The sequence below is a fragment of the Anopheles stephensi genome, chromosome 3, assembly GCF_013141755.1.
Source record: "Anopheles stephensi strain Indian chromosome 3, UCI_ANSTEP_V1.0, whole genome shotgun sequence".
Taxonomy (NCBI): domain Eukaryota; kingdom Metazoa; phylum Arthropoda; class Insecta; order Diptera; family Culicidae; genus Anopheles; species Anopheles stephensi.
Genome location: NC_050203.1, coordinates 43,035,946 through 43,063,587, shown reverse-complemented (window position 1 = coordinate 43,063,587; position 27,642 = coordinate 43,035,946). Strand labels below are relative to the sequence as shown.

Genomic DNA, 27,642 nt, shown 5'->3' with positions numbered 1-27,642 from the left:
TTTCAACCGGAAGGACAGTTTCAGCGAATGAATAATCCCGCGGATGATCCGGAAGCACGAAATTTGAATAACGTTCATGCTCCAATGTGCCTAATTTTCTCAAAAGCACTCTCACTTTTGCTGGATCATCTAAGTGTTTTGCTTTGTCAATCCTTTTGCGGTGGACAATAAATATGTTCAAAAATTAATATGAAAAATGAAACACTAGCCTGGGGACTTACTCACCCCAGTCTCCTCATTCGAACGGTGTCCCGGAGGGATTCGAGCTCCGGCCCTCGATCCGTGTGAAGACCGACGTCGCTATTGTTACCTTTACCAGCGGTTCCGCTCCTTCAGAGCATGACAGTGGTGTATGTGAGACAGATTGTCCTTCGCCAGTTCCAACACAGCGCCGCCATTCATTTCTTTCACAAATCTTATTTGAGCCCCCAAAGGAATGAATTGTTGTATCGTTCTTATTTTATTACTCGTTTCTTTACACAAAATTAGCGTCAGGCATTGTTTTCTTTTTACCGATCCATCCACCCTACCCCCATACTACCATCCTTCCTTGCATCGGTTTTGTTGTTCTATTCATTTATTCATTATTCATCAGTCGCGTGTTTCTTGTTTGTTTTTTGTTTTTTTTTTTTTTTAATTGTTTTATTAATTCTATGCACGGTAAGTGACTGGCTTGTTACAGTGCAGTTGTTGCTTGTTTTTCGCTTTAAATGATAACTCTCGAATCGCTCCTACACTTTATATACCGAGTTTGCCTATGTGAGTATGTGTGGCTGTGTTTGCGTGTGAATGTGTGTATGTGTGTGTGTGGGTATGAGTATGCTTTTTTATGTTTCCCTAACCGCCTAAGCTGAGAGAAACGTCTCTCGTCACACATGCGATGTGGAATATAAGTGAATCCTATTTGCACGTTTAGCATGTTCAGGTCTACACATTAGTTGCCGCACGCCATACTTAACAACAAACAAAAAATAAAACAAGTATTTCCCTCCTCGCGGGTGTGTGTGTGTTTTTTTTTCTGCCGCAGTAAGTTACTATCACCTACATGTACCTGTGTGGTATGGGTTCTGTTCTTGTTGCTGTTTTTGCTCTCCCCCTTTAGCGTTAGTACAGCGCCTTTTTGTTCATTTATGGTTTTTATTAACTGTATAAGTTTGATTTAAACAAAAACACACACACACACAAACAAAGAACAAGCTTATCATCGAGTGGCAGTATCCTTCCTAAATTCTTGAGTGCAAAGATGGATCTCTTCACATTACCGATCGGTATCGCTTAAGAGATGTATGTATGTATGGATGGAAGAGAAAGGTTTAAAAACGGGCAGCTTCCTGCTGGCAGTTATCATGCTGGATGTATATATCTGGCTCATCAAATCACGCACAGGCGAGTGTGAGTAGTGTACAGGTTACAAAAGTAACTTATCATGTCGGAACATTAAACATTGCTTGGGGCTGTGTGTACAACTAACAAAAAACGTGTATGACCGGTGGCATCATTCGCTGCACAAATTTCTATTGCTTTTGTTTTTTTAATGCTGTACGATCGCACGGCACGATCATGCGCTTGTGCACACACACATACACATATACGATTAGTGTAGTAAATGGCAGTTTTGGTTCAATGTACGTTTTGTGGTGTCTACAATATATCCTCACCAGCAGGTGCTTGCTGCAGGTGGATGGCTGGGCATGCACTCTTTATATTAATCAAGATCAGATAAATGAAAACAAGGGCAACAAGCGATGGCTAATAACAAGATCGTGCATTTAAAACATCTACTGTGGGGGAAGACAGAAACCGATTCCAATCAAAAAGGGCAAAAGTAAAGCTTCACACAACGGTCGGTCCTTGATCAACATGCTAACACACACGCACACACACACACAAGTAGTCGCTAGTGCACAGCAATCAATCAACAGTCATCATATGGTTCGAGCCAGCAGTACATGCGTCACATGGTTGAGTTTATTGAAATAAAAGTAAAATAGAGAATGGTTTCTCCTTAAAAGAGAAAGATGAAAGTAACGCACGAAAACACGAGAAGAAGAAATCAACCAAAAACCGCAAGTTAAAATTGTATGTGCTGCGTTAAAAGAGTTGACTAACAAGAAATCACTCCTGGTTGGTTGGTTGGTTGGTTTGATTGTTTTGTTGACAAGCAAACATGTGTTGGTTTCACTTAGCTACGTATGTAGCGCGTGCGCTCGTTAGTCGTTCAGTGCTTCTGCTTCTTTTGGTAACTTCGAACCACCTTCTCCTCCTGCTTACAGCTTCTTCTAACCACTTGCTTCTCCTGCTTAATGCTATCTATCGGTAGTAGGTTTATTCTAAGAGTTTTAACAATACAAAACACGCACACTATTTGGCCCCCAACGAGAAGCAGGGGCCGCCTGCTACTAAATGGCGATACGACGATCCGGCACAATACGCGCGCGCTGTGTAGCTCGCTCTCTCTCGCTCTCTCTCTCTCACAATGAAACAGCTGTTCGACAAAAATCATGGGACACATTTTTACGCACAATAACCAAACAGAAAACCTCACATGCAAAAATCGGCATATGCGAAACCGCACGGAATGAATGGCGAGAACAAACCAGCATCCCTCTCTCTCTCTCTCTCTCTTTTGCGCGCGGATTAGTCATTCTGCTGCAGTCTTCTTCGCAGTGTAAACTAAGCTAAACCTAACAATCAAATGCACTCTTATTGGTAAACGGGTCTGTACTTGTCGTTGCTGCGTTTGGTACGTGTCAAGGACCGTTGCGCTGTGGCTACCTTAAAGGGAGGGGGGGTCTAATCTAAAGGATGGGGATTGTGAGATTTTTGTGCCCAAAATGCCAATAGTAAATCTGTCGCTGAGTGTTTCCGGCACACTAGTTACACGGTTCAAATTTTTGGAATGGAATACTTAGGTTCACTGTCGTTTTTGTGCAACTTCATTAGCAACGCGTTAGATCGTCTCGCTCTTGTAGCAAAATTGTATCATGGGGGGTTTGTTGGTTGAGATGCACAGTTAGTAGACGGATAACAGTAATGGTGCATAATGGTGTCACTGGTAACAATGAGTTCATGATTTGCTCCTACGTTCAACGAATGTGCATTGGATGGGATGTGGTGGATAGATGTTTAGTTTTGATTTGATAAGCACGCACGGGAGGGCAAAACAAAGGAACGGAAATTTGTTACAAAAACAAAAGTCCAAAGCGTTTAGTTAAACCGATCATTCGCGATCGTCCATGGGGGTGATGGTAGATGGTCTGCTCTCTGCGATCCTAAACTATTTACGCAACCTTCACAAGAAACATATGCTCATGTGTACATGCATACACACACGGACATACACTCACAGGAGGATGTCCTAGCCGCTGCTCCCTGCAACACTAACTTGCTTTGCACACCAAAAATTTATGTATCAACAAAAAAAGAAAGAAAAAAACATAAACACGCACGCACGACACGCACCTTATGCTGAACCGTCATAAAAAGTAACTAAAGTAGTAGGTAGTAAACCGTTCAAAAACAATTTTCCTCTATCATCTAATTATTTGGTTTTTTGCTTTTTTGTTTCCTCTTATGTGCGATATACTTGACTGCTCTTAACGGTATTATGTGTAGCCGAGTGGGTGTTTGTGTGGGGGTTGTTTTTGTCCTTCTTCTGCCTGTATTACGATTATAGCTTACTTCTCTCGAGATACTCTTGCCACAGTACCTTCATACGAATTGCTTGTGCTAGCCGCGCAGTACATTGTCCGAATGAACGAGATGATGCCTTGATGTTGGAGCTGTGTTACCACTGATCCTATCCTACTATCCTTACAGAGCTGTTTTATTTTTCTTCACAATGCCTAATGAATGAAATAAACGTTAGTTCCAGTGTGGGAGTAGTGAGTGTTTCTTGTAGTGAAAATAATGTTACTAGTAGCATAAACCATATCTACTACCAACCTAACACACGCACACGCACGCACATATTGTGTTAAGTAAGTGAAAGAGGTGAGAAACAAACATTCCAGTAGCTAAATGTAAGTAGGATGCATAACAACGGCGGCTATAATAATCTATCGTCAAACATTCGATAGCATCGACTGTGGTCGATTTGGTATGATAAGCTTTGTTTATTACACAGAACAGTACGGGGAACGTTTGCAAGACGGGTGGTAGTGAATACGGGAAGTAATGGGAGTTTTATTGCTAAACCGATGCATTCGATAACTTTTCTATAGTGACTCTAACTAAATAACACTTAAAAGAAACGATCTATACACACTTGCTTGCTTGCTCTCTCTAGCGTTTACTTTCTCTCTCTCTCTCTCTCTCTCTCTCTCTCTCTCTCATTCGCTCCTCAAATAGCTGCAGTCTTATCGTATTGTACAAAATACAAATGAAAACAAAAGAAACAGAAAAAAACACCGAAAAAGAAAATCATGCTACGTCCGTTTGAAACTGCTCATACATGGTCCGTGGTCTGGGGTGCAGTGCACTGTACAATCGGCATCTATTTTTAAATGTATTGGATAAACATGTATGTATATTTATGTTCTGTTTCCACATCATTACACTCCATTATCTAGCTAAAGCCATTTCTATTCCCGGGAAGGAGGTGAAGGATCTTTTACTGCGGATACCTATATCGTGTTCATACCCCAAGGAGATGTATAACCATGGTGGGCTCATTTAAAAAAATGGATAATAACCGGGTCGCTTACGATCAAAGTGTGCCACTTTATCCGCTCCAGCAGTACTTTCAGCAGCCTTTTCTAAACAACAACGTGTGGTTTTTATAATTCTTGTGGCCGAAAATCCCCAACTCTAGGTTGCGGCGGGTTGGTTATTAAAAATGTTACTGCTTTTGGGAGCAATTTTGCGTAATGCGTACGCTCCGGCGTGAACTGAACTTTTAACAACCCCGGTTACAAAATTTCAATTGACAAAAGCAATGGCGACTTGATCGATGCTGTGACAACAAGTCCACCGCCGTTTATCATACATCTCCTCCTGGCGTTTAAACACTTCCTTTGAGACATTGAAGTGACAACAAAAATAAAATTAAAAACAGAACAAAAACCGTGGGAGTACACCAAGCAGCCAATACCAATGATGTGTGTGTGTGTGTCAATGTAACAACAAATATAACAATAAACGGGTCAGACATGCTTAGGCAGGAAATGGTGCGCAGGTGTTAGGCTGAAGTAGTTTATAAGTGCAGTTATAAAAAGCCACAATCATGAGGACAAATACTTTGGTAAGGTTCCGTTTGTATGTTTTTGTTTGTTTGTTTGTTTGTCGTTAGTAGAACTAGAAATGTTGTTCTATGCGAGAGAGCGCGGAAAGAGGATGGTTGCAGCAAAATGCATGTAGCTGGCAACAAAAAACCGGGAAGTTGCTTGTGGTTTGAATGGTCTAAAACGCATATAAATATTGTGCCGTGGTGTGTTTTACGCAAAAACACATACACTTTTGGCGTGGCAGTGTGTATTGGCAGTGTGTGAGTGTGAAGTGTAGTTGGCTGGATTTGCAACGCAGGACAACAAAAGTGTGGACTGGGAAACCGGTGAGGTTTTAACACTATTTTGCCCCCAATCCGGTCCACCTGCTGCCGCTGGTACTAATATCTATATATCTATATAGGCACGGGAAAAAGAAACTCTGTGGTTTGGGCTTTTGTTTAGTAATTTATATATAAAAAAAAACACTCGCACACACATCGAAAGGTTACCCAATAAACCTTTCGCCGACGTTCACCGTAAACTGTGACCTGTACACGCACAGAATAATATACTGCGTTCCGAGCTCCTACTACCACCATACAGCATTTAAGGATTTTTCTACTACAAACTCCGCTCACGCTACTGACCGTAGCGTATTTTTTTTTTTTAACATAAAGTTTCTTTTCTGTCCTTACGCTGTATATTGCGCGGTTCTCAAGCGATGCCCGTTTGCTACTGTGTGTAAATCTCTGGCTCTAATGTGACCTCCTCACCCTCCCTTTTTCTCGATGTATTTCGCACCCGGCCTCTGTCTGTCTCTGCGTTTCTTCGTCGCTTACGCACATTAATTTGCTATATCAATATAAGAAGGCATTCATTTCAGACTTCCTAGTGGTGGAAAATTAATTTCCTCGAATGTTTTCATGAGCTCCTCCCACCCATTATCATGTAGTTCGATTTTTGTTTGTTTGTTTGCTTGCTGTATTATGATGCTAATATGATAACACACTGAGCGTGTGTGTGTGTGTCCGTGCTATCTCCTTAAGATGAATGAATATGATTTTCCATGATGCTCACTATTTATATCTCTAGCAGTGTAAATTGTACAAAAAAAAACACAAAAAACAAAAAAAAAACAACGTCGCTCCGTCAGGCAAGTGGATGACACTAGAAAGTGAAGTCGAAAAACAACACAATGACTTCACGGTTTGTGTCCAACCCCTACCACCCTCTATGTATGTTCACTTCTACTTGCGTCGGCTCCCTCCCTCCTCTATTGTTTAGCCTCCTTTGCAACCACCATACCTCAAAACAGAGTTTGCGGCAGGCTACCTTCTCATTAGCAGCACCGTCTTGTCCTGCGCGCATCAGTTCGAATCACAACGAATATGCAATTTGCGCGCGTATCTATCACATTAAAACTGAATTCAATCGATCAAAACGAGAAACAAAAAAAAACTTACCAATTAGCCTTAAACTGTCCCCTTTCGGGCAATCCGCATTTTTTATTGTTCGAATAAATGCACCGCATGTATGTATGTGCTGCATATTCCTCATTACGAAAAGCAACGCGCGACGATGTGGAAGCTGGGCAAAACGGATTCACCGTGCAGCACAAGCTGCTTCCTCCCTATTCGTCTGAGTGTATGTGTGATTCAAGTTATTGGGCGTCTCTCCGAAGGACGGAACTCCATGCACAGAAGCGGGAAAAGTGTTAAAGTGTCAAGAGACGGAGGACACACACCCGTATCCAATCTCCATGCGTCACGCGGATGCGGTTTTCTAGCTATCTAACCGGGTTGTTGGGGTTGTGGTCATAGTCAAAGTTTATAAACGGATACGCATCCCACATGTATATATGTATGTATATATATATATATATGTATGTATATATAGACTGTGCTTTATTATGGCCTCGAATGTATCGAAGTTACTAATCATCAGGTAACACTGTTTTAATAACAAATATTGTTACGGCATTGGTGCTATTGGTGTAGTCCGTATCATTATGTACAATGTAATTATTATTAGCAGTACGATTATTTATGTTAATAATATGTGTATCGGCAGTGAAAGGACTATTGGCTCTGTTGACGATGCTGCTGTCGGTGCTAATCTCACTACTGTCTATATCAAGGCTACTATCGTGTGCCCTCACCTTAGCAGTAAGCCGCTTCGGTACAGTTTCCGCCGATGCGTTCAATCTGCTTTTCAAAATGGAAGCCGAACCGCTCGTAGCCACCTCCGGTTCGGGGCGATCCGATGTTGGCACCACCCGAGGGATGGTCACATTCAAAAAGCCAGAATCTTGTGCCAAAATGGAGACGGAGGAGCAATTGTTGTCGCACCCGAACGTTGTCTGCCCACCACTGCCATCGCCACCACAATTTGTCGTGCTGGTCGTGCGTTCCGATGTCCGGACAACCGCCTTGTCACAGTGTGTAAAATTTTGCTCCGCTTTCTTTGGATTTGTTGGTATAATACGCTCGTCGCAGAAAACTCCACGATGAGTATTCGCTGTTAACGTCACGCCACGATCGATCATTCGCTACCTAATGTTGGCCGAATTTAGAACGAACGGTACGTAAAACATTTTGCTCTCCAGGAGCAAACTAGCTGCCGTTTGAATCTGCAAAGAAAGGTGCACAGCATATCGATGAAATAGGGAACACAATTTACGACCGGGCTTCCCGGTGCACACGCGGATGGGGCTTACCTCAGGAATATGTGCCAAAAGATCACTCAGTCGGTTGGGATTGTGCGGAACGGTGTGTTGTAGATAGCTTCTAAGTACTTGTATGTATCTTTCCTGAATACTTTCCAACTCAACTTCTACCGCGCAGAGTGCGTACGGATTGCGGAACGGCATGAAAGCAAAGAGATATCATTATTCATATTAGTATGAAGGCGCTTGACCGGTACCGATGTGAACACTGTTACCTTTATTAAGCAGAATGTACACCTTCAGACAAACGTACTCTTCCATTTTGAGTTTGATCCTACGAAACATTATCGTAATCTGCGTCATTTTTTCAACCATCTGGCCGACGTCGATCTTGAGTTGTTCGATAGAGATGGGGTGCCCCATCAGGGTGGTAAGGCAGGATTGTAGCGTGTGCAGATGAGATGTTATCTAAAATCACAGAAAGAAAACAGAAAAACATTAATTTTATGAGAAAGAAATTCCCCAATATTTAAAAAAAACACGATTTGCCTTTAATTATTTACTGTTTTGTAAGATATTAATACTGTTTGCCTTTAAAATTGTCGATGGCGAGGAAAACAAATCTGCAGTAGATAGCTTTGTGCTTTTTATTTATTTTCCTATGTTCACGAAGCCATACTTGAGCGGCCACCGTATTACAATTAGCAGCCACCTTGATCATTTAGGGCATATAATTACAGTTACTGCTCCATTTAGGGTGCAGAATGAGTGAGTTGATAAGATCCTCCCCGATACAAGTTTTATAAGTGTTCTGTATACCAAGTGTTGCAACGGTAACATCAATTTACCTTTGTACGCCCTTTTCTTGCCAATTTCCTCCCCTTTAAGGAGTAGCACTAACAACAGCATTGCTGTCTTTGTTTAGAATTGAGAAAGTCGAACCAGTTGTAATAGAATTAATTGTCTTGCTATAATCCAATGCAATCTATTGATAGCCTTTTGACCGCTCTCCACTCAAATCGGATCGCATTTATAATGTAAAAAGTGAGCAATCTTGTGACTTAAAAATCATTTTAATCCATCTGGAAACTTTCACTACCTGTCGTGTTCACTAGCTGGTTACCCCGTGTGACTCACCTCTTCAGTGAACTCGGGATCGTTTTTATCCGGCGCTAGCACGATCCCTCCACTACTGCTCTGCGTTTGCGTGGTGCTGATGTTTTTCTTACCATGCATCGCTTGGTAGGCTGCCGTAGTTAATACCAATATTTCATGCCACTTGTCCGTCAGCAGTTTGGTATGTATTTCGACCGGAATGTCCGTGTAAAACGGAAGCTTCCGCGTCCACGAGACCAGCTTGTGCACGATCGAGTCGCCAATGTTGCACAGCTTGTCGCCAATCTCTGACTTATCTGCGAGGAATTCACTAAAATGCGGTAGGGTCGCTATATCTTCCATAGCATCACAGTCAATAAGGGTGTGTATCATATTCAAGGCTTGTTCGTACGAGATCGACCGATCCTTCGATGAGCTGACGGCGTTGTCCAGCCTGTGTCGTAAATGCACGATCTCGCTCGGATTGGTGAGCGCCGTCTTCAGGATGGTACCGTTCATTATGTTCAGATTCATGCTCTCTGATTTTACCATCGTCGGCGAAGTGGTCGATGGTAAATGGTGGTGGTGTTGCTGCAGATGCGTTGCCACGTGCGGATGATGATACATACTGGTCGACTTTGGACTTTCCGCGCTACCAACGGACGCGATACCGCTTCCTAGTGGGCCTCCAGCACCGACACCGATGTCACCAAGGTTGGTGATGGCGGCTCCAATGGCACCCGTACCTTGCTGCAGCTTAGCATTGGATGATTTCTGGTTGTTCTTTTTATGTTTCTTATACTTTACTTTGTACAAATTATAGACCGCCCCACTATTTCGGCCACCGGGCATACGATCTTCTCGGACCGCTGAAACATGAAAAGAATATTATTCGTTGCTTTCTGCAGCCGAGTTTGGAAAGAGACGAGCTGAGGTTGGCTGAGTAAGACCAACAAAAGTGATCCCTGAGGACGATCGTTCGAGGCAAGTGCCGAGCAATATTCTACCAAACTTACCCTGAAGCACCATTCCTTGCTCGATACACTTTTTAAATCTACAATACTGGCAACGGTTACGCTGGGCCTTTGTAATCTCGCATGTTCCATCGGCAACACACGTGTACACTCGTCGATTCTGCACCGTTCGCTTGAAAAACCCTTTGCAGCCTTCGCACGTGATAATGCCATAATGCAGCCCCGTTGCTTTATCTTCGCATATCATACACACTAACGGTTGGTCGTCCTCTTCCGGTGGCATGTCGTCCAAAATTTCCTGCAATGCAACAACCGTTCATTATATAAACTGTGACCAACCATAAGGACACTGCTCTCTAAGGTAACTAACCTTCTTCGGTCCACCAACTGCTCCTGTCCCGCCAAGGCTCCAAGATAAGTGTTGTTGTTGTTGCTGCTGCTGCTGCTGCTGCTGTTGAGAAGTCAGGTTTAGCGCTTGCTGCTGTTGATGTTGCTGCTGAGATCCTACTGTTGCAAATTGGCCGTAGTCGCCGGCCCACAGCCGCTCCATATTAAGCGGTAAGTTCGTACGCGGATGATTCGCCGCTTGCCATGCCTGGGTATGGCCGGCAACAGCAGCCGCCGCGGCAGCAGCCACTGCAACAGCGGCTGTGGGCGAGGTTGTCGGTACCACCGACTGGCCTAAGCTTAAGAGAAGATGTGCGGCTTCTTCATTGTTGCTGCTCGGCGTGACGTTGTTGTTGCTGTTGCTGGTGATCATTCCACTGTTGCCGGTGTTTGCTGTTCCACCATTCGCCTGGTGCGGTCCTTGCTGTTGATGATGGTTCATTGAACCGGTGGCGGACTGTTGGTTCTGCAAATGCTGATGATGCGTCAATTGCTGTTGATGATGATGTTGAAGATGAGTGCCCGCCATGCTGCCACTCACCGTGGCTATACCAGGCACGCTATCGGCAGTCGAGCTTCCACCGCCACCCATCGTGTTGGGTGAAGGCGTATTATGCACCTGCTGCAGTGCGGTGTCATAGCTCCAAACCATCGTACGAACACCGCACGATTCGCCCATTATTACGGTAGGAGTAGCACGAGGCGGTGTTTGTGATGCAATTGGACCTGGACTGCCATGATGGTGTTGTGGCGATTGCTGTTGCTGATGATGGGGCGATTGTTGCTGATGTTGTTGTTGATGATGCTGCTGCTGCTGCTGCTGCTGTTGATGAGCGTGATGGTGCGGTGAGGATATCTGGCTTCGTATGGGCGGCAACGGGCCACCGATCACTTCTGGTTTAACACCATTTATTCGGTGAGTCGCTCCCGCCCCGGAAGACACTATTGCAGCACCCGCTGCTAACACCGCTGTACCGGGCCATACCATTCGGTGGTGTGGTTGTTGCTGTTGCTGTTGCTGCTGCTGTTGTTGTTGTTGCTGCTGCTGCTGCTGCTGTTGTTGCTGATGCTGCTGTTGCTGTTGCTGATTTGCCAGGACGCTAGCAGCGTTTGTTTCATTTTTTACACGAAACAAAATAGCAGCATCTCTGATCGGATTACGAATCGATAAACTACCGACCGTCGATACGATTGAGGACGTTGTGGTAGTATTTATGCTGTTTGTAGTGAACCCGCCTATCGAATTTGATCCACTAACACATACGGCGTTTGAAGGAGGTTGATGTTGCTGATGAAATTGTTGCTGGTGCATCGACGACCCACGTTCGCGCTTCACTATCACTTGAGGCTGCTGATTGTTACCACAAGACGAACCTACTTGCGCAGGACCGTTCGGTTGACGGTAGGGCAGTGACTGGTGCGGTGATAACGGCGGCTGCATCGGCCCCGGACTGTTAGCCGGTTGGCGTACAATTGTTGCATGAGACGGTGCCAAGGATCCGGGCGCGTGAGGTAACTTCAACCCACCGCCACCACCACTCATGCTACGCTCGCGCTTGATAACCAACTGCTGCGCCTGATGATGCACTGGCGAAAAGCTTGCGCTGATCGGTCGATGGTTGTTCTGCGCCACGGAACTTGCAACAAGCATCTGCTGCTGCTGGCGCTCCTTTTTGATGCGTATCTGTTGCTGCATTGCTTGAAGCATTTGCTGCTGCGTTATTATAACATGCTGCGGCTGGTTCGGATTCTTCGGAACGGCACCAACAACAAGGCTCGCTCCACCGTCGGCGTTCGCTTGACTAGAAACAATCTTTGAAGATAAGCCACCTGCTCCAGCAGATGACGTTTGATGCTGAAAGGATAATGATATCGAGGGAGACACCGTGCCACCAGTGGCCGACGCAGTAGTAGCAGCAGCAGCAGTAGTGGTGGTGTCAGTGGGCGTTGAGGACCCGATCGTTGATGGTGATCGTGTGCTTTGTCGGCCGTGCTGTTCACCACCATCCGCTTCATTGCCACAGTCGCTCTGCATACGATCTAGCAGCGCTCCATTGTTGTTCTGCATCCCGTTGTTGAAATTGCGCCCGTTTGATGGCGTGCTGATAGCGTTTGATATCGATGAGGACGTAGTTAATGTAGATGACGGAGATGCTGTTACCGAGGACGATGATGTCGGTGGAGACGTGGATTCTGTTAGTGCGGTGGAAAGTGGTGGCAATGATTGCTGTTTCCGCATTCCTAATGTCACCAGCGTTGTAGCTGCTGCAGCTGCAGCCGCGGCTGCCGTTGCTGCATTTCCAGTGCTCTTTCCCTCTGCGGTTGCGAGATGGATGGTTTTCATCCGCGACAGAGCCGGAGTAACAAGGACCGTGACATGTTGCTGCTGCTGCTGCTGCTGCGTCTGAGCACTACCAGCAATAACTCTGGCATTGCTAACGGTCGGATTTGCTTCAACCATTCCATTTTGTGTTGCCCGATCACGATCACCGTCATCTTCCTCACCAACGCAGTTCTCGCCATAGTGTTGGTATTGGCGTGGTGGTGATAATGCTATACCACTAGCACCAGTGTCGCTAGTACAAGCGGTAGTAGTAGTAGAACTAGTAGTAATAGTAGTTGTGGCAGCGCAGCTATTGTTATTAGTATTATGGCTGGTTTGTATGTTGATACTGGCAGTGCTGTCTAATCGTTCGCACTTATTGGTGCTAAGAGCGTTGCTACTACCACTACTACTGGTCTGCTGTTCCTTAGTGGTGGTGGTTGTTGTTATGGAGATGGTAGGAGGATTGACCGAACGAGGTCGCCGTTCATCAGCCACAGAACGTATCACACTTGCAGCGGTTACGTTTGAGGTATTGCCGCGGCCACCGTTTCTAGCGGTTGTTCGCTCTTCTAGTATCACTTCGGGTGCACATTCAGGCGACGCTCTATGGCTACCACTATGTTCGTAGGCATCGTCGTCCTTGAGGCTGGTGGCTTTTGCTAAAGTACCGTTGTCGAGCTCGCTCATTGAAGGCTTCACTGACGATGTCGCCATCGAACCGTCATCGGCAGGGTCACTATCATCGTCTTGATAACTGACGGAAATGCACCTCTCCTGCTGCTGGTGGTGCTGGTGCGAACGTGCACTTCCATCTTTCATTTCATTTCCATTCAAACGATTGCTATGGTAACTGCTGGCACTGCTGGTGTTTAGAGCGTGTCTTTCACTACTGGCAGCACTGCTGTTACCAATATCGTTTGCAGCAGTGTCAAAACCACTGGCGGATGTGCACACCTGCTGCTCGTGTTCTTCGTCCGCCGACGGTGTGGTTGGTGGCGAAGTTAGGACTTCGCGAGAGTTCTTCTGTAAACCATCATCGCTGACTGCCAACGAAGCACTTTTTGGAGTTTGATGCGCAGACTGCTGCTGATCGCACATCTTCGGAGACAGTGGCTGCAGAAGATCCGGCGACGACGTGCTCGTGTCAGCTATGGATTCGCCGTCGCTGCTACATCTTGAGTCGACTTTTCTTCTCTTTAGTTTCAAATCTTGAAATAGGCTCATTTTATCGAGCTCGCTGTATGGTCCACGGCTCAGGGTCATAATTCCTAGTTTGTGAAAATAGAAGAGATAGAAGGAAGGAATAAAGCCACCATTAGATTCCACACCAGAACATTACGATACGATTAGGTTTCATTTAGCATGTACAAAAGCCAACTGTCGATGATTCCTGGCAAAACCTGCACAACAGCACTCTGACTATTAGCGTCTTTATTTGTATTTCCGCGTTCGATAGCACAGAGCACAGCGTTTAAAGGTTAAAGAACCGGTATTGATAGTGCAACCTCCTGCTCACGATCACTGATACGATGGTACAGACGAGCTGTGTGTCATGACTTATGGTACTTAATATACATTTTTAAATAAATGAACTATAACTATAAAAACTCTACAAAACAAGTTACGATTATGCCACTCCAGTAGCCAATCGTACAACAATCGCCCCTACTCCCCCCTCTTAATTCACACATCACTATGAACCAACATTCAACACCATGACACAGCTGCTTGTTCTAGACGTCAATGGTCATGAGTATGTGTGCTCAGAGTGCGCCGCCAGAGCTCGTGTTACCATTGCGCTGCAACGGGCAAGTCTAGTCGACAATTCGCGATAGAACTAACCTACCGCAACATTTAACCCACATTCCGATTGGCAAAACAAACATCGATGCGTTGCAGTGTGGCACACGTACACTTCCCGAACCGACATCCAGAACGGTAAGAATATGTTAGAAATTCGCTCTATCTGTGTCTCTGTGTGTGTGTGTGTGTAAACCTGCATCATATCCCCTCAAATGTGTGGATACGTCGTGGACTTCTGGCCGTGACGTAATTGTAACACCACTTCATCCGTACCGTACCGTACCGCGTGTGTACAACAACGCATGCACTCGCTAGCTCGCGCCGAACGGCATGCTTCTGATCTTTCTCTGTACTCTCTTTCTTGTAGTAGAGTTTATTTTTAAAACTTTTTGCATTCTTAAGTCTAGAGCTGGTAGCTGCATAATAGTAAGCGAAGTACAAATTGTGTGTCACTCACGATATTGCAACGTGTGTCTTTTGGAATGTCTCGCTGTGTGTGCCATGAATATTTCTTTCGCATATTTCTGTTTTTCATGATAGATTATTAGAAGATTTTTATGAAACAAGTAATATGTTTTGTAAAACCTGTACAGTGAAGTGACTGACAGTAGAATAATCCTTAATTTTTAATTACTGCTTCTCTTTAGTACAAGTGTAACAACATTTTGAAATATCTTCTTAATTTTCTTAATTTTCAATCGCAATTTATTTTTGTTCAGAAATCACCAATTAATTTAATTTAATAAAATCAATTAACAATTTTACATAATACTAAATAAATAAATATAGTATTATTTGTAAAAAAAACCATGGCAGGACAGGGGTTCAAATCCCATCCAGACCGTCTTCCCCTACGCAGGGCTGACTACTTTACTACGGGTAAAATTAAATCACAGCAAGCCAGAAATGGCAGGCCGAGACCCCTCGAGGTTGTAGTGCCAACGAAGAAGAAGAAGAAAAAGAAGAAATAAATAAATTAAAATCAAAAACAAGAATAAAGCCACAAAAAATACAATCATAACACGTCCCACCACTTTTATAATTAGTGTGAGAGGATGAGATGAGTTACCAAAGCTAAATCCTCATTTCCATCCAGATGCTAATACATTAGTACAGGTGGTATTATTCTATTGTCCATCGCTGTATTAGAACATCGAATGTATAAGAATTATGCTGCTAATTTATAGGAAAAAAATTGTACTGCCCTTAAAAAAGCTATGATGTTATGATCTAACATCGTAAAACTGTACGTGAATCAGAGTACCGCTTCAAGCTCAAAACTGCATTCACAGAGCATTCCATTGACAGTTAGAAGGCCTTGGCAGGGCTAACATTGTAAAAAAGGTTCGATGAACCTTTTTGTAGCGGCACAAAACCAACCATACGTAATCGGGTATGGGAAATTTATCTGTGATCACATTGACTCCCTCCCACCATGTCCCTTGCACACGTCTACGTCACAATTGCTGGACTGCCACACCACTTCAGGCATCTTGGTCCACGAATCTTCGTATATGTAAGATTTCTTGCAAACAATCGCAATCCATCACTGAAACTAGGTATTTTTGTTAGTTATTCTATAAGATAAGCACAGAACAGGCAGAAGGAAATGATTCAAACTAGTATCGATCCTTCTGTCTGTTCCGACCGAAAAAGCGACGAACCCGTTATTTAGTGGCCAAGCGACACATAATGAATTGTGAATCCGATTGCTTTACGCTGCATAGAATTAGTATGTAAGTACAAATTGTATAGGACCAAATTACCTAACGATGTCATTTTCGATGCTTCTTTCAGCTCCCGGGAACTTTGAGGAATTTTACTACGATTTGGACTACTTGCAAAATACTTCCTCTCTAACTCCGGGAACTCCTTTTTTTCGCTCACAACTGATGAAGATGGGTAACTTTATCTCCTCCCAAACAAATGCACTTGTTGCATTTACTTTTTTTTAGTACAATTGACTCCCGGTAGCAACATCACGACAACTATCGCGAACAAACTTCACCATACAGAGGACGGTGTTTCACCAAATTAAAACTCAAGAACGTTTAGATTTGCTATCACGCGTAGTATCATCACTTTCACAATACGCGTCGTAAACTCCACACTACAAACACAGCACGTTGTCTCTTAGTAGCTTCCAATCTAACCAGGGAAGCAGCCTGTTCAACGAACAGCAGTTTTGCCTCATTTTCTGGATCAACACATGGCCGCTAAAACAGCTACAACTCTCCGTGGTTCGCCATTTTCATCAGGCTTTTGCTTCTTTTCTTCCAACACTTAAGATTGCAATGTTTTTACGACACTGTAGATCTACGTTGGACGCTTTAGGCCAACCACAACACAAACCGTAGTAGCAGCACGTTATTAACATTTTGATCATAAAATTTCCAAATCGAAAATCGAAACCCCACACAATATTTGAAAGCAATCCGTAGCAGTAGAAGAATGTCAGTCTTTTGGTTCGATATGGAAAGAAACAGCGGAACAAAGTGTCCGATCTTTCCCACGTGGTATATGCACACTCTCACTTTTATTTGAGACAACTACTGTGACACCGGTTGATGACCATCACCACCAGGAGCAAACAAAAAACAGTTTATTCGCGAACAGGGTTCGTACAAATTGACCACTAAGTGCACTTATTCTTCAGCTTCGCTTGGACCACATTTTTCCAGGAGTAAACGGTCGCGAGGCGGTTACAAATGATCTCACTAGTCTGCAACGTAATGCACCAAAGACGTGCACGACTTTCACTGCCACGACCCACTCAGCGCCAAGCGAAGGAGTAAGGTCGACATTTCTTTAGTTTCTTATCCACGTTGCGCTTAGGATGTTGCTGCGCGGACGAGCGATTGCACCGAACGGGTGTGTTGAGAAAGGCACACACGCACGCACACGTACACTGGTGTCACACAAGCACACAAATGCATAAACGAGCATTTAATAGGACAATGTACTAAGGCCAAACACACCACTGTACACTGGCCGCCGCCCGGTCGAGTGACAAGGAAGATCACTCACACCGACCAGCTATTTTATTTTCTTTGTGTTGGCGGCTGTTGTTTACTTTTCCCATATTCCAGCCGCAGTGATTGCAGTTGCCGCCGATGAAGTTGAACCACCACTGGTGCACTCACCACTCATCATTGTTGCACTTTGCCAAGGATTTCCGTGTTTATATTTGGCGGATTCAGCAGTGTAGTGTAGCTCCTGCGTTTCACTTGTTTTCGGAATTGCACACCACCAGCAGGAGGACTTTTTGCACACTATTTGCTAGCGGGGCTGTGTAAGTAACATAAGGCGGTTGGTCTAGCAAATTTACTCCTGAGTAAATAATTTCGCATCACAGATTTTGACTTCGTTTTTCTCCTTTTTTTCTTTGCCATTCACTACAGCGCTTGTATTCCTTTTTTAACGACTAATAATATTCACATGCGCTAGAAAATGTCCGTTGAACTTCACATTTTTTTTCGCTGCGAACCAGTCGACGACGGTACATCGATAATCGATCTGGCGACTTTCGATATGCGCGTTTTTAGCACTGTTTTAAGTATGTACTTAAGGAAGAAGAAAAAAAACAGGACCACAAGGAACCGTGGACAACATTAGAAAAGCTCCCTGGTACTACTACTTTGCTCGTTGACTCAACGAAAACTATTCATCTTTCGGCACGAAAAGTAATTGTGTGTTAGCCAGTCCTGCGAGCTAAACTGAAAACGTGTACGTATCGAAGCAAAGTAGGTTACGGAATGAATCGTCCGAACAGACCCGACTCGGGTTCTCGGCGCGAGCCGCGCGAGTGGCAAATGAAAACGAAAAACATGCTTCCGCCCTTCGGCACGGCCGACCGACCGTGCTGCTATGTGTATTTCATCCCCTCCCTCGCGCTCCCCCATACCCCCTCCCCACGGCTCCGCACCCTTCCACCCACCTCTTCTCATATCCATACCCTGGTACTACTCTGTCGCCTCTCTCTCTGTAGCTCTTTCACTACCAGCCAGAGATCAGCCCACCATTCAATGAGCGCACAAACTGCAACCAGGAAAAGCTAAATGTGAGCCATTCCGCACAACCTGGTGCGTGCGGTGTGTGTGTGGAGCGAATTCCAACCACCAGGCAGCTCCAAAAGTCCAATGTTCTCCTCTTCATCGAGCCAAACGGTAAAATGGTGGTGAAACTTCCCTGAAAGTGAGTGTAAAAGTGAGAGTAGTGAGAGCATAGAGCCCCACGAACTTTCGATGCGGGGGGACAGCTGTGATGAAGTTGAAGTTGATGTTGACGGCGATTTTTGTTGGTGGTAGTGGTGCGGATGCATTATTTCATTTTTATACATATACTTTTATTACATACGTATACCGGATTTTCTCAACTGGTGCTGTCCCATTATTGCCTTATCCCCAAACCGGCAGCATCTCGCCCGATTGCGGAAGCCGGAAAGCAGAAAAACCAAGGAAGTATGTTTCCACTTTTTTAATTGCCTGCGATTTTTCTTACGCTGCATTTTGGTTTTGCTCACAAAACAGCATCTTTGCGCATAATTGAAAGGTAGGTAGTGAAGATCGTTGGAGATGTAGCCGCAGAAATAGTTTATTCCAAATCATATCTTGTTAAAACTCCTGACAGTGTTTCCTCGGTACGTAAAATCGTTACAATTTCGTTCAGAGTGGTTAGTCAGTTTACGGAGGCCTTAAAAAAGTCATTAAATTTCATTCGACTCCAAACAAGTTTGTTCGCCCTTTTCCTTCACGGAACAATTCCAATGTTTTTGTTTGTAATAGAACAAAACAAGCAAAAGCTCACCGAATGGAATGAAACAAAAATATAAAGTACATATATGAAATAAGGGATGTGGTGATTGCGCTGGCAGTGGGGAAACCGTTCTCTGGATTCAACTGACCCAGAAATTTCTTAAAAGACAAAACATAACTCGCACTGCTTTGACACTCGGGAAAGGAGGAAGGAATAGAGGTTTTTTTTTTTGTAAAAAAGACATGTAAACAGCGTGCCCGTCAGCTACCTTTAGGCTTAATTTCACACCAAAGAACACGTTACAGGGGGACAAAAAAACCGGGAAACAAATAACAAGAATGCATTTGCAAACAATAAGCAAGAGAAACCTTATATATGTTTATGCATCAAAGAAAGAAACAAACTTTCGGATAACTAGGTTATTTGGAGGGACCTAAAAATAGATCAATAATGTTTTCCTCGCTTTATTTTAACTGTGCCCATATCGCACACTGCCCACCCGATCGGCTGCGACTGTTTGCTGTACGAAGGAAATCCACTGTTTAGCGCTTTCCTTAACAGTAATATAAACAATGGCGCGATACATTTCCATGCGAAAGGGTTTAACAAACTATGCTCAACGCCCGTAACACAGCGCAGTGCGCGTAGCGGTTGGACAAGTTAAATAGTGTGCGATCGAAGTGTTAAAGGTAAGAATCTGGTACCTTCAAGATGTGTTACGACACTTATAATTGACGACTTATCTTGCGAGCCCGTCTCTCACTAATGCTCACTTTCTCAGCCCGTCGTTTTTTTTGTTGTGTGCCACGAACAAGGAAATGATGGAAGGTTTACATAACGATCTGCAATTGCGTCTATCGGCGCTGCCGACTTGCCACCATTTGCACCACAGAGAGAGAGAGAGAGAGAGAGAGAGAGCAAGACCCACCCGAGCGGCAGAGAAACCATGGGCAGGATGGACGATACAAGGAACGTAGAGAGTAGTGGAACCCTTCTTCAGCTGCTTCGCCAGTCTTCTTCTTCTTCATCATAAAAAGCGCACTGGAAACCTTCTGCCGAGATGTCGCAATATGATCGACCCCGGTCCTCTTGGCAAAAGCTTCACAAACAAAGCAGAAAGGAAAAAAAGATACAGAGCCTAAATGGAAAACAAACTGGCTCACGAGTAAAACAGGAAAAAAGCGATGCAGCGAATCAATGCACACGGAAGACGATCTTTAAAATGATCCGCACGATACGAACGTAGTCACGAGTAGCGGTGGTTACCAACCAACCAACCAACCAACTAACCGACCACCAGCCACCACCCCGCGTACGGAAAAGCTGAATTGAGGAAGTAAAAAAGCGTGATCACATAAAAAAAGGAACAGCAACGCGTCATCATCAAACGAGTGAATGGCTGAATGTAGGCGAGACTAAGTTAACTAAATACACGCCAGGAGAAAGTGCTGCTGGTGGAACAAGCAAACGTTAATGCTGGCGCTGGTAGTACAGCCGAGAGCTTAGTACAATTTGCTTGCAGTTTGGAACTAATTCCAGGCTTGCTATGAAAAAATCAATCTAAAACTAAAAGTGGAAGTTCGAGTTCGAGTTCTAGTTCAAACACCTCGAAACAAAATTTCACATTTCAAAGCCTTGCGCAATGGTGGAACGTTTGTTGCACGCTGCATGAAGTATGATCAGGAGAATGGTTAGAAGCTTTTGAACGTTTCGTTCGTAAAATTCAACACACTAAATGCGTGGAAGAAAGTAACGCCATGCAGACAAAACACTTTCCACGATCTTTAAAAGAGATACCGGACCCTGACCCGACCGCAAAAAAGCTGCAAAGTTGAAACCATGCTTTACGTAACACGTACGTGAGCGAGGTGTGCTGTTGTTCGTTCAGTGAATTCACTTTCACATCTTCCGCTATTATTTCCCGTTACACTGTTTTGGTGTGGGTATGGGTCTACGGTTTTGTGTGTGTGTGTGTGCGTATATTTCATGTTGTATCGGTCGTAAGCATTTTTGGCAACATGTTAAGCTTATTTAGTAAAGCTTTGTAGATCTAAAATTTTCGATTGTTACTGACAACTGTGTTACTTTGTTCACAGCGATATAAATATAAAAAAATCTTTTCACTTGATCAATCAATCTTTATTACATGGACGAGGCATCAGTCTTCGCACGGCAGTACCGGGGCTCAAATCTCACCCAGACCGATTCCCCATACGCTGGACTAACTATTCATTCAGCTTCGGACTGACTTCATTGCAAGTCATAGAAAACCAGAAATGGCAGGCCCGACATCTTTAGAGGCTGTAATGCCAAAGAAGAAGAAGAACCTTCACTACATAGTACAGTTATTTAGACAATATCCTGAAGGTTTAACCCAAATTTTAGCATTGAATCCATAAAGAATATTTCCTCAAATAAGTTCAAGGGTCTATTATTTTTATGCACTTTTTATACAAACAGAGCGTGGATGCTTTAATTTTAAATCAAATTCCCACTAAAAAGCAGCAAATAAACAAGTTGTTTTTCAATTTATAGAACATTTAATCTTGAACATACCGATCCGTGTAAGCCATAATTTTTGAATGTGTATTTAAAAAGTATAAAATAATTTCATTGAGCTGTTCAAACAACAGTGGCACAGTTCAGAATTGGTTTTGTGTAGAAAATATCAATGAATATCAATGTACCAATGTAAGGCCAATTGGTTACAAAACGAGCGGGGAATATACGTGTATAGGAACAAACATTTCCATTCGCTAGCGACCTACTCAACAGTCGGCTGGTGGACTATCCTGACATCTGTAGAATAGGCACAAAGCTTTGACTAACCTAGTTTTGTGCCATGGTTCAAAGACCTAGCATTAGGTCGACGCCGTGGCAACGTGCGTGTAGTGGGATTCTACAAACAACCGACATTGCTGCTCCGTAAGCGCTCCGTGCTGTGCTGTGTTCAGACAGTAGTAATCTGAATTCTTGTGTATTGTCGTACCTCATCCAACTGTGAACATGGGCAAACAAACGAGATCGACTGTTGTAGCATAGACTATATTTTACCAGACACGGTTTTTATTTTTTGGTTGGTTTTTGTAGTTTTTAGGAGAAAAAAATGTAGATAATTTGATTTATTTACTATTTTTACACTATTATTACTCAAACAACCATTTATCATGAGCCTAGGTTATTGGATTGCTTCAAGTGTTTGGCTCACAGACAGTGTCGTCCGTCTGGCGTTGAAGTCTCGTCTGTATTAACAACCCGCATCTACTTTTTTCTGAAGTAAAGAGGCTACATAACAAATGTAATGATGCATTTAAACATAGCTAACATAGAGTTTCAACCGGAACAAAAAACTTAACATCCTATAAAACTATCCCGAACTGTAAACTACCTTTTGTTTGTGTACCACACCACCACAGGAAACGAACGAAAACGCGCATCGCCGAAAGTGTGAGCACGAAAAGTGAAATCAACCAAGTTCAATGACCGGTTTTGGCGACCCTAGTACTCGGTCGACCTTTTACCCGTGATCACGGCTAATGTGAAATGTCGCGTATTTCTCAGGGCATTCCGTGATCATGATCATGCGCCGTTGTGCCTGACGGGTTGAGACGAAACAAAACAAACAAGCCAGAGCGTTTGTTACAGCCTCACACCTCGTATTCAAACTAACGAATGACACGGTATGTATGTATGTGCACGTGTGGGGCTGGCTGTGTGTTTTGGGCATACGCGGAAATGGTAGTACGAATATTTCACTAAAACTGCAGCTACACAGGCATGCTCGGGTAAATTTGTGTTGCAAGAAACCTAATAAACTAAGTACGTTAAAATCATTACTATCGTGTGGTTTAACACAATCTCATGGAACGAAAACTATAACCCGTCCTCCGTCCTGTTGAGATGTGTCAAGTCTCCTACTATTTCAAGTCAAGTCTACTATTCCGGCGCTACTACATTTCTGGGGCCTTTTTTCCTGGTTAGCAAAGATGATCGACATTTCCCGTTGGCGTAAAGGTACATAAGTATGCATAATTTCAGTAAACTTTCACTTTACACAGTCGTGAACTTCGTCAGCAAAGGCAGATAAACAAACGAGCCAACCATACCCAATCTGGCCACTCTACTACCACTACTTGGCTGACATACAATGATCCATAACACAGCAGCATTCGGTCATGCCAATCGAAACATCAAAGGAAGGGGAAGGGGGTTCCCTCTCTTGTGCACTGGTCTCGCCGTCTTCTTATGACGGACCGTGGCAGTGAACAACAACCGAGCATTAAAGGAGAAAGTGAGATGGGATCCGACTGGGCCGCTGAGCCCCACCACCAGCGATCGCGCTCGACTCTTACGATACTTCCTAGTTGCTGCTGTTGGCTTTAACCGTTTTATGTAACGCGTACACTTCAACGGTGAGGGGCACCAATTGGAGGGGTGTGGGAAAGGGGGCTGGGCTGTGGAAGGGTGAAACGACTGTGCCGCCGATGGGTCATTGAACCCACTACACTACTAAGCGTAATCAAAGGCTGTACCAGTGCATAGTGTGCATCACACTATCGGTTCTGCTACTAAAAAAACCTGAAACATCGCGCCGATTGCTGTGAGCTAGGCGCGCACGGAATTAGTTTACTAAGTTCGAATTTTATGCGAGTTCCAACGTTGTTGTCCACTGTGTTTTGTGCTTTGGCCGCTAAGACTATTGGGGCAAATTTTGAAAACTGCAAAGATTACATTATGATACGATGTATAAAAGAGGAAGTTGCACATAAAGCAAAGCGATGGCGCACACATCAGGAATGATATTAAATACATTTGGCACGTGTAAGCGCTGAAGAGGGCGCAAGAAACCAACCAGGAAGTCACAAACGCGATGGCGGTAATGGATGAAGAAGTGGTGAATCGTTCAGGTGAGAGCAGACAAAAGTACATGCGTCCGTGTATTGAAGTTGTGTATCTCATGTACACATTGCGTTCACCATTATCACCATACAGCCCCCCGGCCCGGGTGAGATTATAACGATTTTCAACTTTCACTTCCTCGTCTGATCGTCACAGCGGAACTACGGGCTGTAAGAGCACTATTAACCATTGATATGGGCACGGTTGACCATAAACCGAACCGAATGCTGTTCAACTACCGTCGTCTGATGAAACAATCTACACATTTGGATTTTTGGCGATTGTTTGTGGTGGAGGCATGCTAACATTCAGCTTTTTTTTTTTAAACTAATCCAATTTTAGTTCAAATTGCTGGTTTATTTAACAAAAAAAAAAAACAATTTTATTCATTTTATGAAATATGCTACTTTAGATCTCAATAGGACTGTCTGTCTATCATGGGCCAAAGTTAAACCTACTTTTGTAGCAAGATGACATCTGAGGTCAAGGAAAGGTTACCATTTCTATTCTCAGCTACCCGTGGAAAGCGGCTAGGCTTGATTTGTGTGTTTTTATTTTTCTTACTCTAATTTTATGAACTTGCTGCTTAATTATTCACTCGCAAACTTCTAAAATGGGTCAATGAACAACAAATAGACAAGTCTTGTCAGTGCTGTCTCAAGGACCATAAACATGGTTTGAAGCCGGGCAATATTATCCCAACTAAGTTCTATGCTATATTTTAACATGAACTATAATGTTGTTTCAATTGCATATTCAAAAACCGCTTCAGAAAACGATATTAGTTCCATAAATATTTTCATCGTTGCGTCCACACGCAACGTCTAGGAGAAAAGCTGAGATTCGATTTTACCAACCGCATCAATGCTGAACCACATTGTACCAACAACATGGCCACATCTTTTACTGCCCATAAAATCGTCATTCTATTGGTGCAGTACGCGTAACAAAGCTCAGTGTGCAACAATGTGTGTCCCACGCTTCCTCAATTTTAGATCATTTTTCTACCAACCCAGCGAGACGATTCTACGATTCACGAGACCAAACCTGAGTTGAGTCGCACCCCCTCCTTTTGTCGACTCTGGCTCTGTCGGCTCCTCCTCCTCACTCGAGTCCGCTGCAAGTTCTACTATTAGGCCATACTACACAATAGTGTACACCGAATCCTATTGGTATGCGGGAGTCGTACGAAAACGCATCGCCGTCATCGCCACACATTGACTGCTGGCTCCAACGCATACCAACACTTAAGCATCTATGCAACTACTTTCGTTGTCTCCGACTCCGTGCAGCGGTGGGCCCCGCTTAGACCTGGCTGGGTAACACATATCGTGGAAAACAGCACCATAGTTATCAACTTCGCGGTGGTGCTGCTGCTCGCTGCCAAGGGTCGGACTAGACTCACTCTAGCCGTCAGGCATTAGTGGTAGTGGTGGTCATGTTATGTAGCAGCAACAGCCCTGCTGGTGGTGTTGGTGATAGTATTAGTAGCAGTAGCAGTAGCAGTAGTAGTAGTAGTAGTACTAGCGGCGTTCAAATTGCACTAGCCTATTGGCTTATGTGTAGCAGAGTTTAGAGAGTTTGAGAATTGAGGTCGGTTCAATAACACCTTAATGAATTGAAACGAAACGTTCAAACGCCATGAGCGCGGCCGCACACTCTATCGGGCCCCAAGAGCCACGGTCTGCTGTTACATCACGCTCTTTCTCCCCTCGCATGTTGTTGTAGCTGGGTTTTTTTTTTCTTCTCTATCCATTTTCAGATAGCTTCCTCAAGTTTTCAGTTTTGAACCACGGTCGCTGCTTTTCACATAGCTGCCGCGGTATGCTGTTGCTGGCTACAGGACCAAAATTACCGTAGAAGAGAAAGCAAGAAGAGTAAAGTTTCGACTCAATTTTCGGTTAGGAAAAATCCTGAAAAATAACATTATCTCTATGTGTAACCCTAAGCATATAAACCATTTGCGTAAGGAACGTTTTTCAACAGTTAAAGTAAAATTCGCGACACATATACATACATATCGTCTACCGAGTTACGCCGAGTTGCACAATGATGGATTTAGCTGCGTCCATGAAATTGTCCATGAGCATAAACATATGCAGAAACACACACACACACTGATACCCAAACCAGGTAAACCTCCGGGTGATCCGTCGGCCCTAAGACCCTTGGGTCTCATAGACGGCCTGGCCAAAGTTCAGGAAATACCAATCTTGGACCGCCTGACCGCCCATGGCGAAGGGCAATATGGCCTCTCAGAACGGCATTTCGGGTTCCGGAGGAAGCGATCAACAGTCGACGCGATACTGGCAGTGCTTGAAAAGGACAATGCCGCGTTCCAGCGGAAAAGGAGTGGAGCACGCTTTTGCGTAATCATCACGATAGACGTGAAAAATGCCTTCAACAGTACCAGCTGGGAGGCAATTGCGGCGTACCGCAGGGATCAGTACTTGGTCCCACCCTGTGGAACGCAATGTATGACGATGTCTTGACCCTCGCGTATTGACGATCGCTTGAAGTTCGACGAGCACCTGAAGCAGGTCTGCGTAAAGGCATCAAGGACGGCAAACACACTCGCTTCATTTATGCCCAACATCGGTGGACCTAGTAGTAGTGCCAAACGACTACACGCCAGCGTAGCAATCTCTGTGCTGAGATACAGAGCCCACCAGGAGTGGGCACACATCCTGGTGCGGAAACAGCACCAAGCTGCTGTCAACACAGTACATAGGATGTTGGCTAAGCGCGTCACCAGCGCATATAGGACGATCTCCTATGAAGCAGCGTGGGTTATCGCCGGCATGGTGCCTACCTGCATCACATTGGCCGAAGAACTGGAGAGCTTCTGGAATGCACGTACGGGGGAACCTAACGCCGATAACGCAAGGAACACCGCGAAAAGGAACTCGACGAGGAAGTGGCCAGCTGAGTGGGACGGAGAAGTCGACTTCTATGTTACGCAGTTTCTCTTCGGCAACGACTGCTTCCGAGCCTATCTACACCGGCTTCGGCACGCTTCATCGCCTCGTTGCCCATCCTGCGTTGACGAGGATGAGACAACAGGGCATGTGCTGTTTGAGTGTCCCAGGTTTACGGCAGAGCGACAGCAGCTGAACAGCAAGTGTGGCAGAGAAGTTTCCAGTGCAAATCTGGTGGAGTCGATGCTGCAAAGCGCTGACCTGTGGGAAGCTGCGGTAACCATGATGCGGCAAATCAGGACGAGGAGACTCCAACGACGGTGGAAGGAAGACCGACGTGTTGGTCCCTCATAAGTGTATCTGTGCTTCGTGAATAGTGCCGTGTTCGTGTAATGTATTGTTACTAACTTTGTAATGTGTAGTTTTTCCGTGTGTGTGCATTTGGCTAAGTCCATTGCAGAGCCCCACTCATGAAGTCATGGCCAAGGAGATTTTTTTACATGGGTAAAAATCCCATGTCGCCCGCTGGGTGTCTAAGAAGATTTTAAACCCCTTGCCAAAAAAAAACTCACACACACAAACACACATCCGTATTATAGCATTTCTATCGGCC

At 44.4% G+C, this 27,642-nt stretch overlaps 1 protein-coding gene and 1 long non-coding RNA gene across 3 annotated transcripts in view; one reads left to right on the top strand and one right to left on the bottom strand.

Moving 5' to 3' along the window:
• Positions 1–594: 594 nt before the first annotated feature.
• Positions 595–27,642, bottom strand: part of LOC118512024 (hormone receptor 4-like) — a 52,635-nt gene continuing 25,587 nt past the window's right edge. The window contains exons 1-7 of one of the 2 annotated variants that reach the window (XM_036055809.1): positions 16,224–17,549; positions 10,312–13,922; positions 9,984–10,239; positions 9,010–9,836; positions 8,148–8,340; positions 7,924–8,039; positions 1,010–7,836 (exon numbers count right to left, since the gene is read on the bottom strand). In XM_036055809.1, coding sequence (XP_035911702.1) covers positions 7,756–7,836; positions 7,924–8,039; positions 8,148–8,340; positions 9,010–9,836; positions 9,984–10,239; positions 10,312–13,922; positions 16,224–16,236 — 5,097 coding nt within the window. In that variant the 5' untranslated portion in view covers positions 16,237–17,549 and the 3' untranslated portion in view covers positions 1,010–7,755. Of the gene's footprint in view, positions 7,837–7,923; positions 8,040–8,147; positions 8,341–9,009; positions 9,837–9,983; positions 10,240–10,311; positions 13,923–16,223; positions 17,550–27,642 lie in introns of those variants that run through there. The other variant, XM_036055811.1, reaches the window with a different exon arrangement.
• On the top strand, positions 14,457–17,955 carry LOC118512025. Its single transcript, XR_004906220.1, has 4 exons — positions 14,457–14,592; positions 16,255–16,359; positions 17,547–17,749; positions 17,859–17,955. It is a non-coding gene; the product is annotated as an uncharacterized LOC118512025 (long non-coding RNA).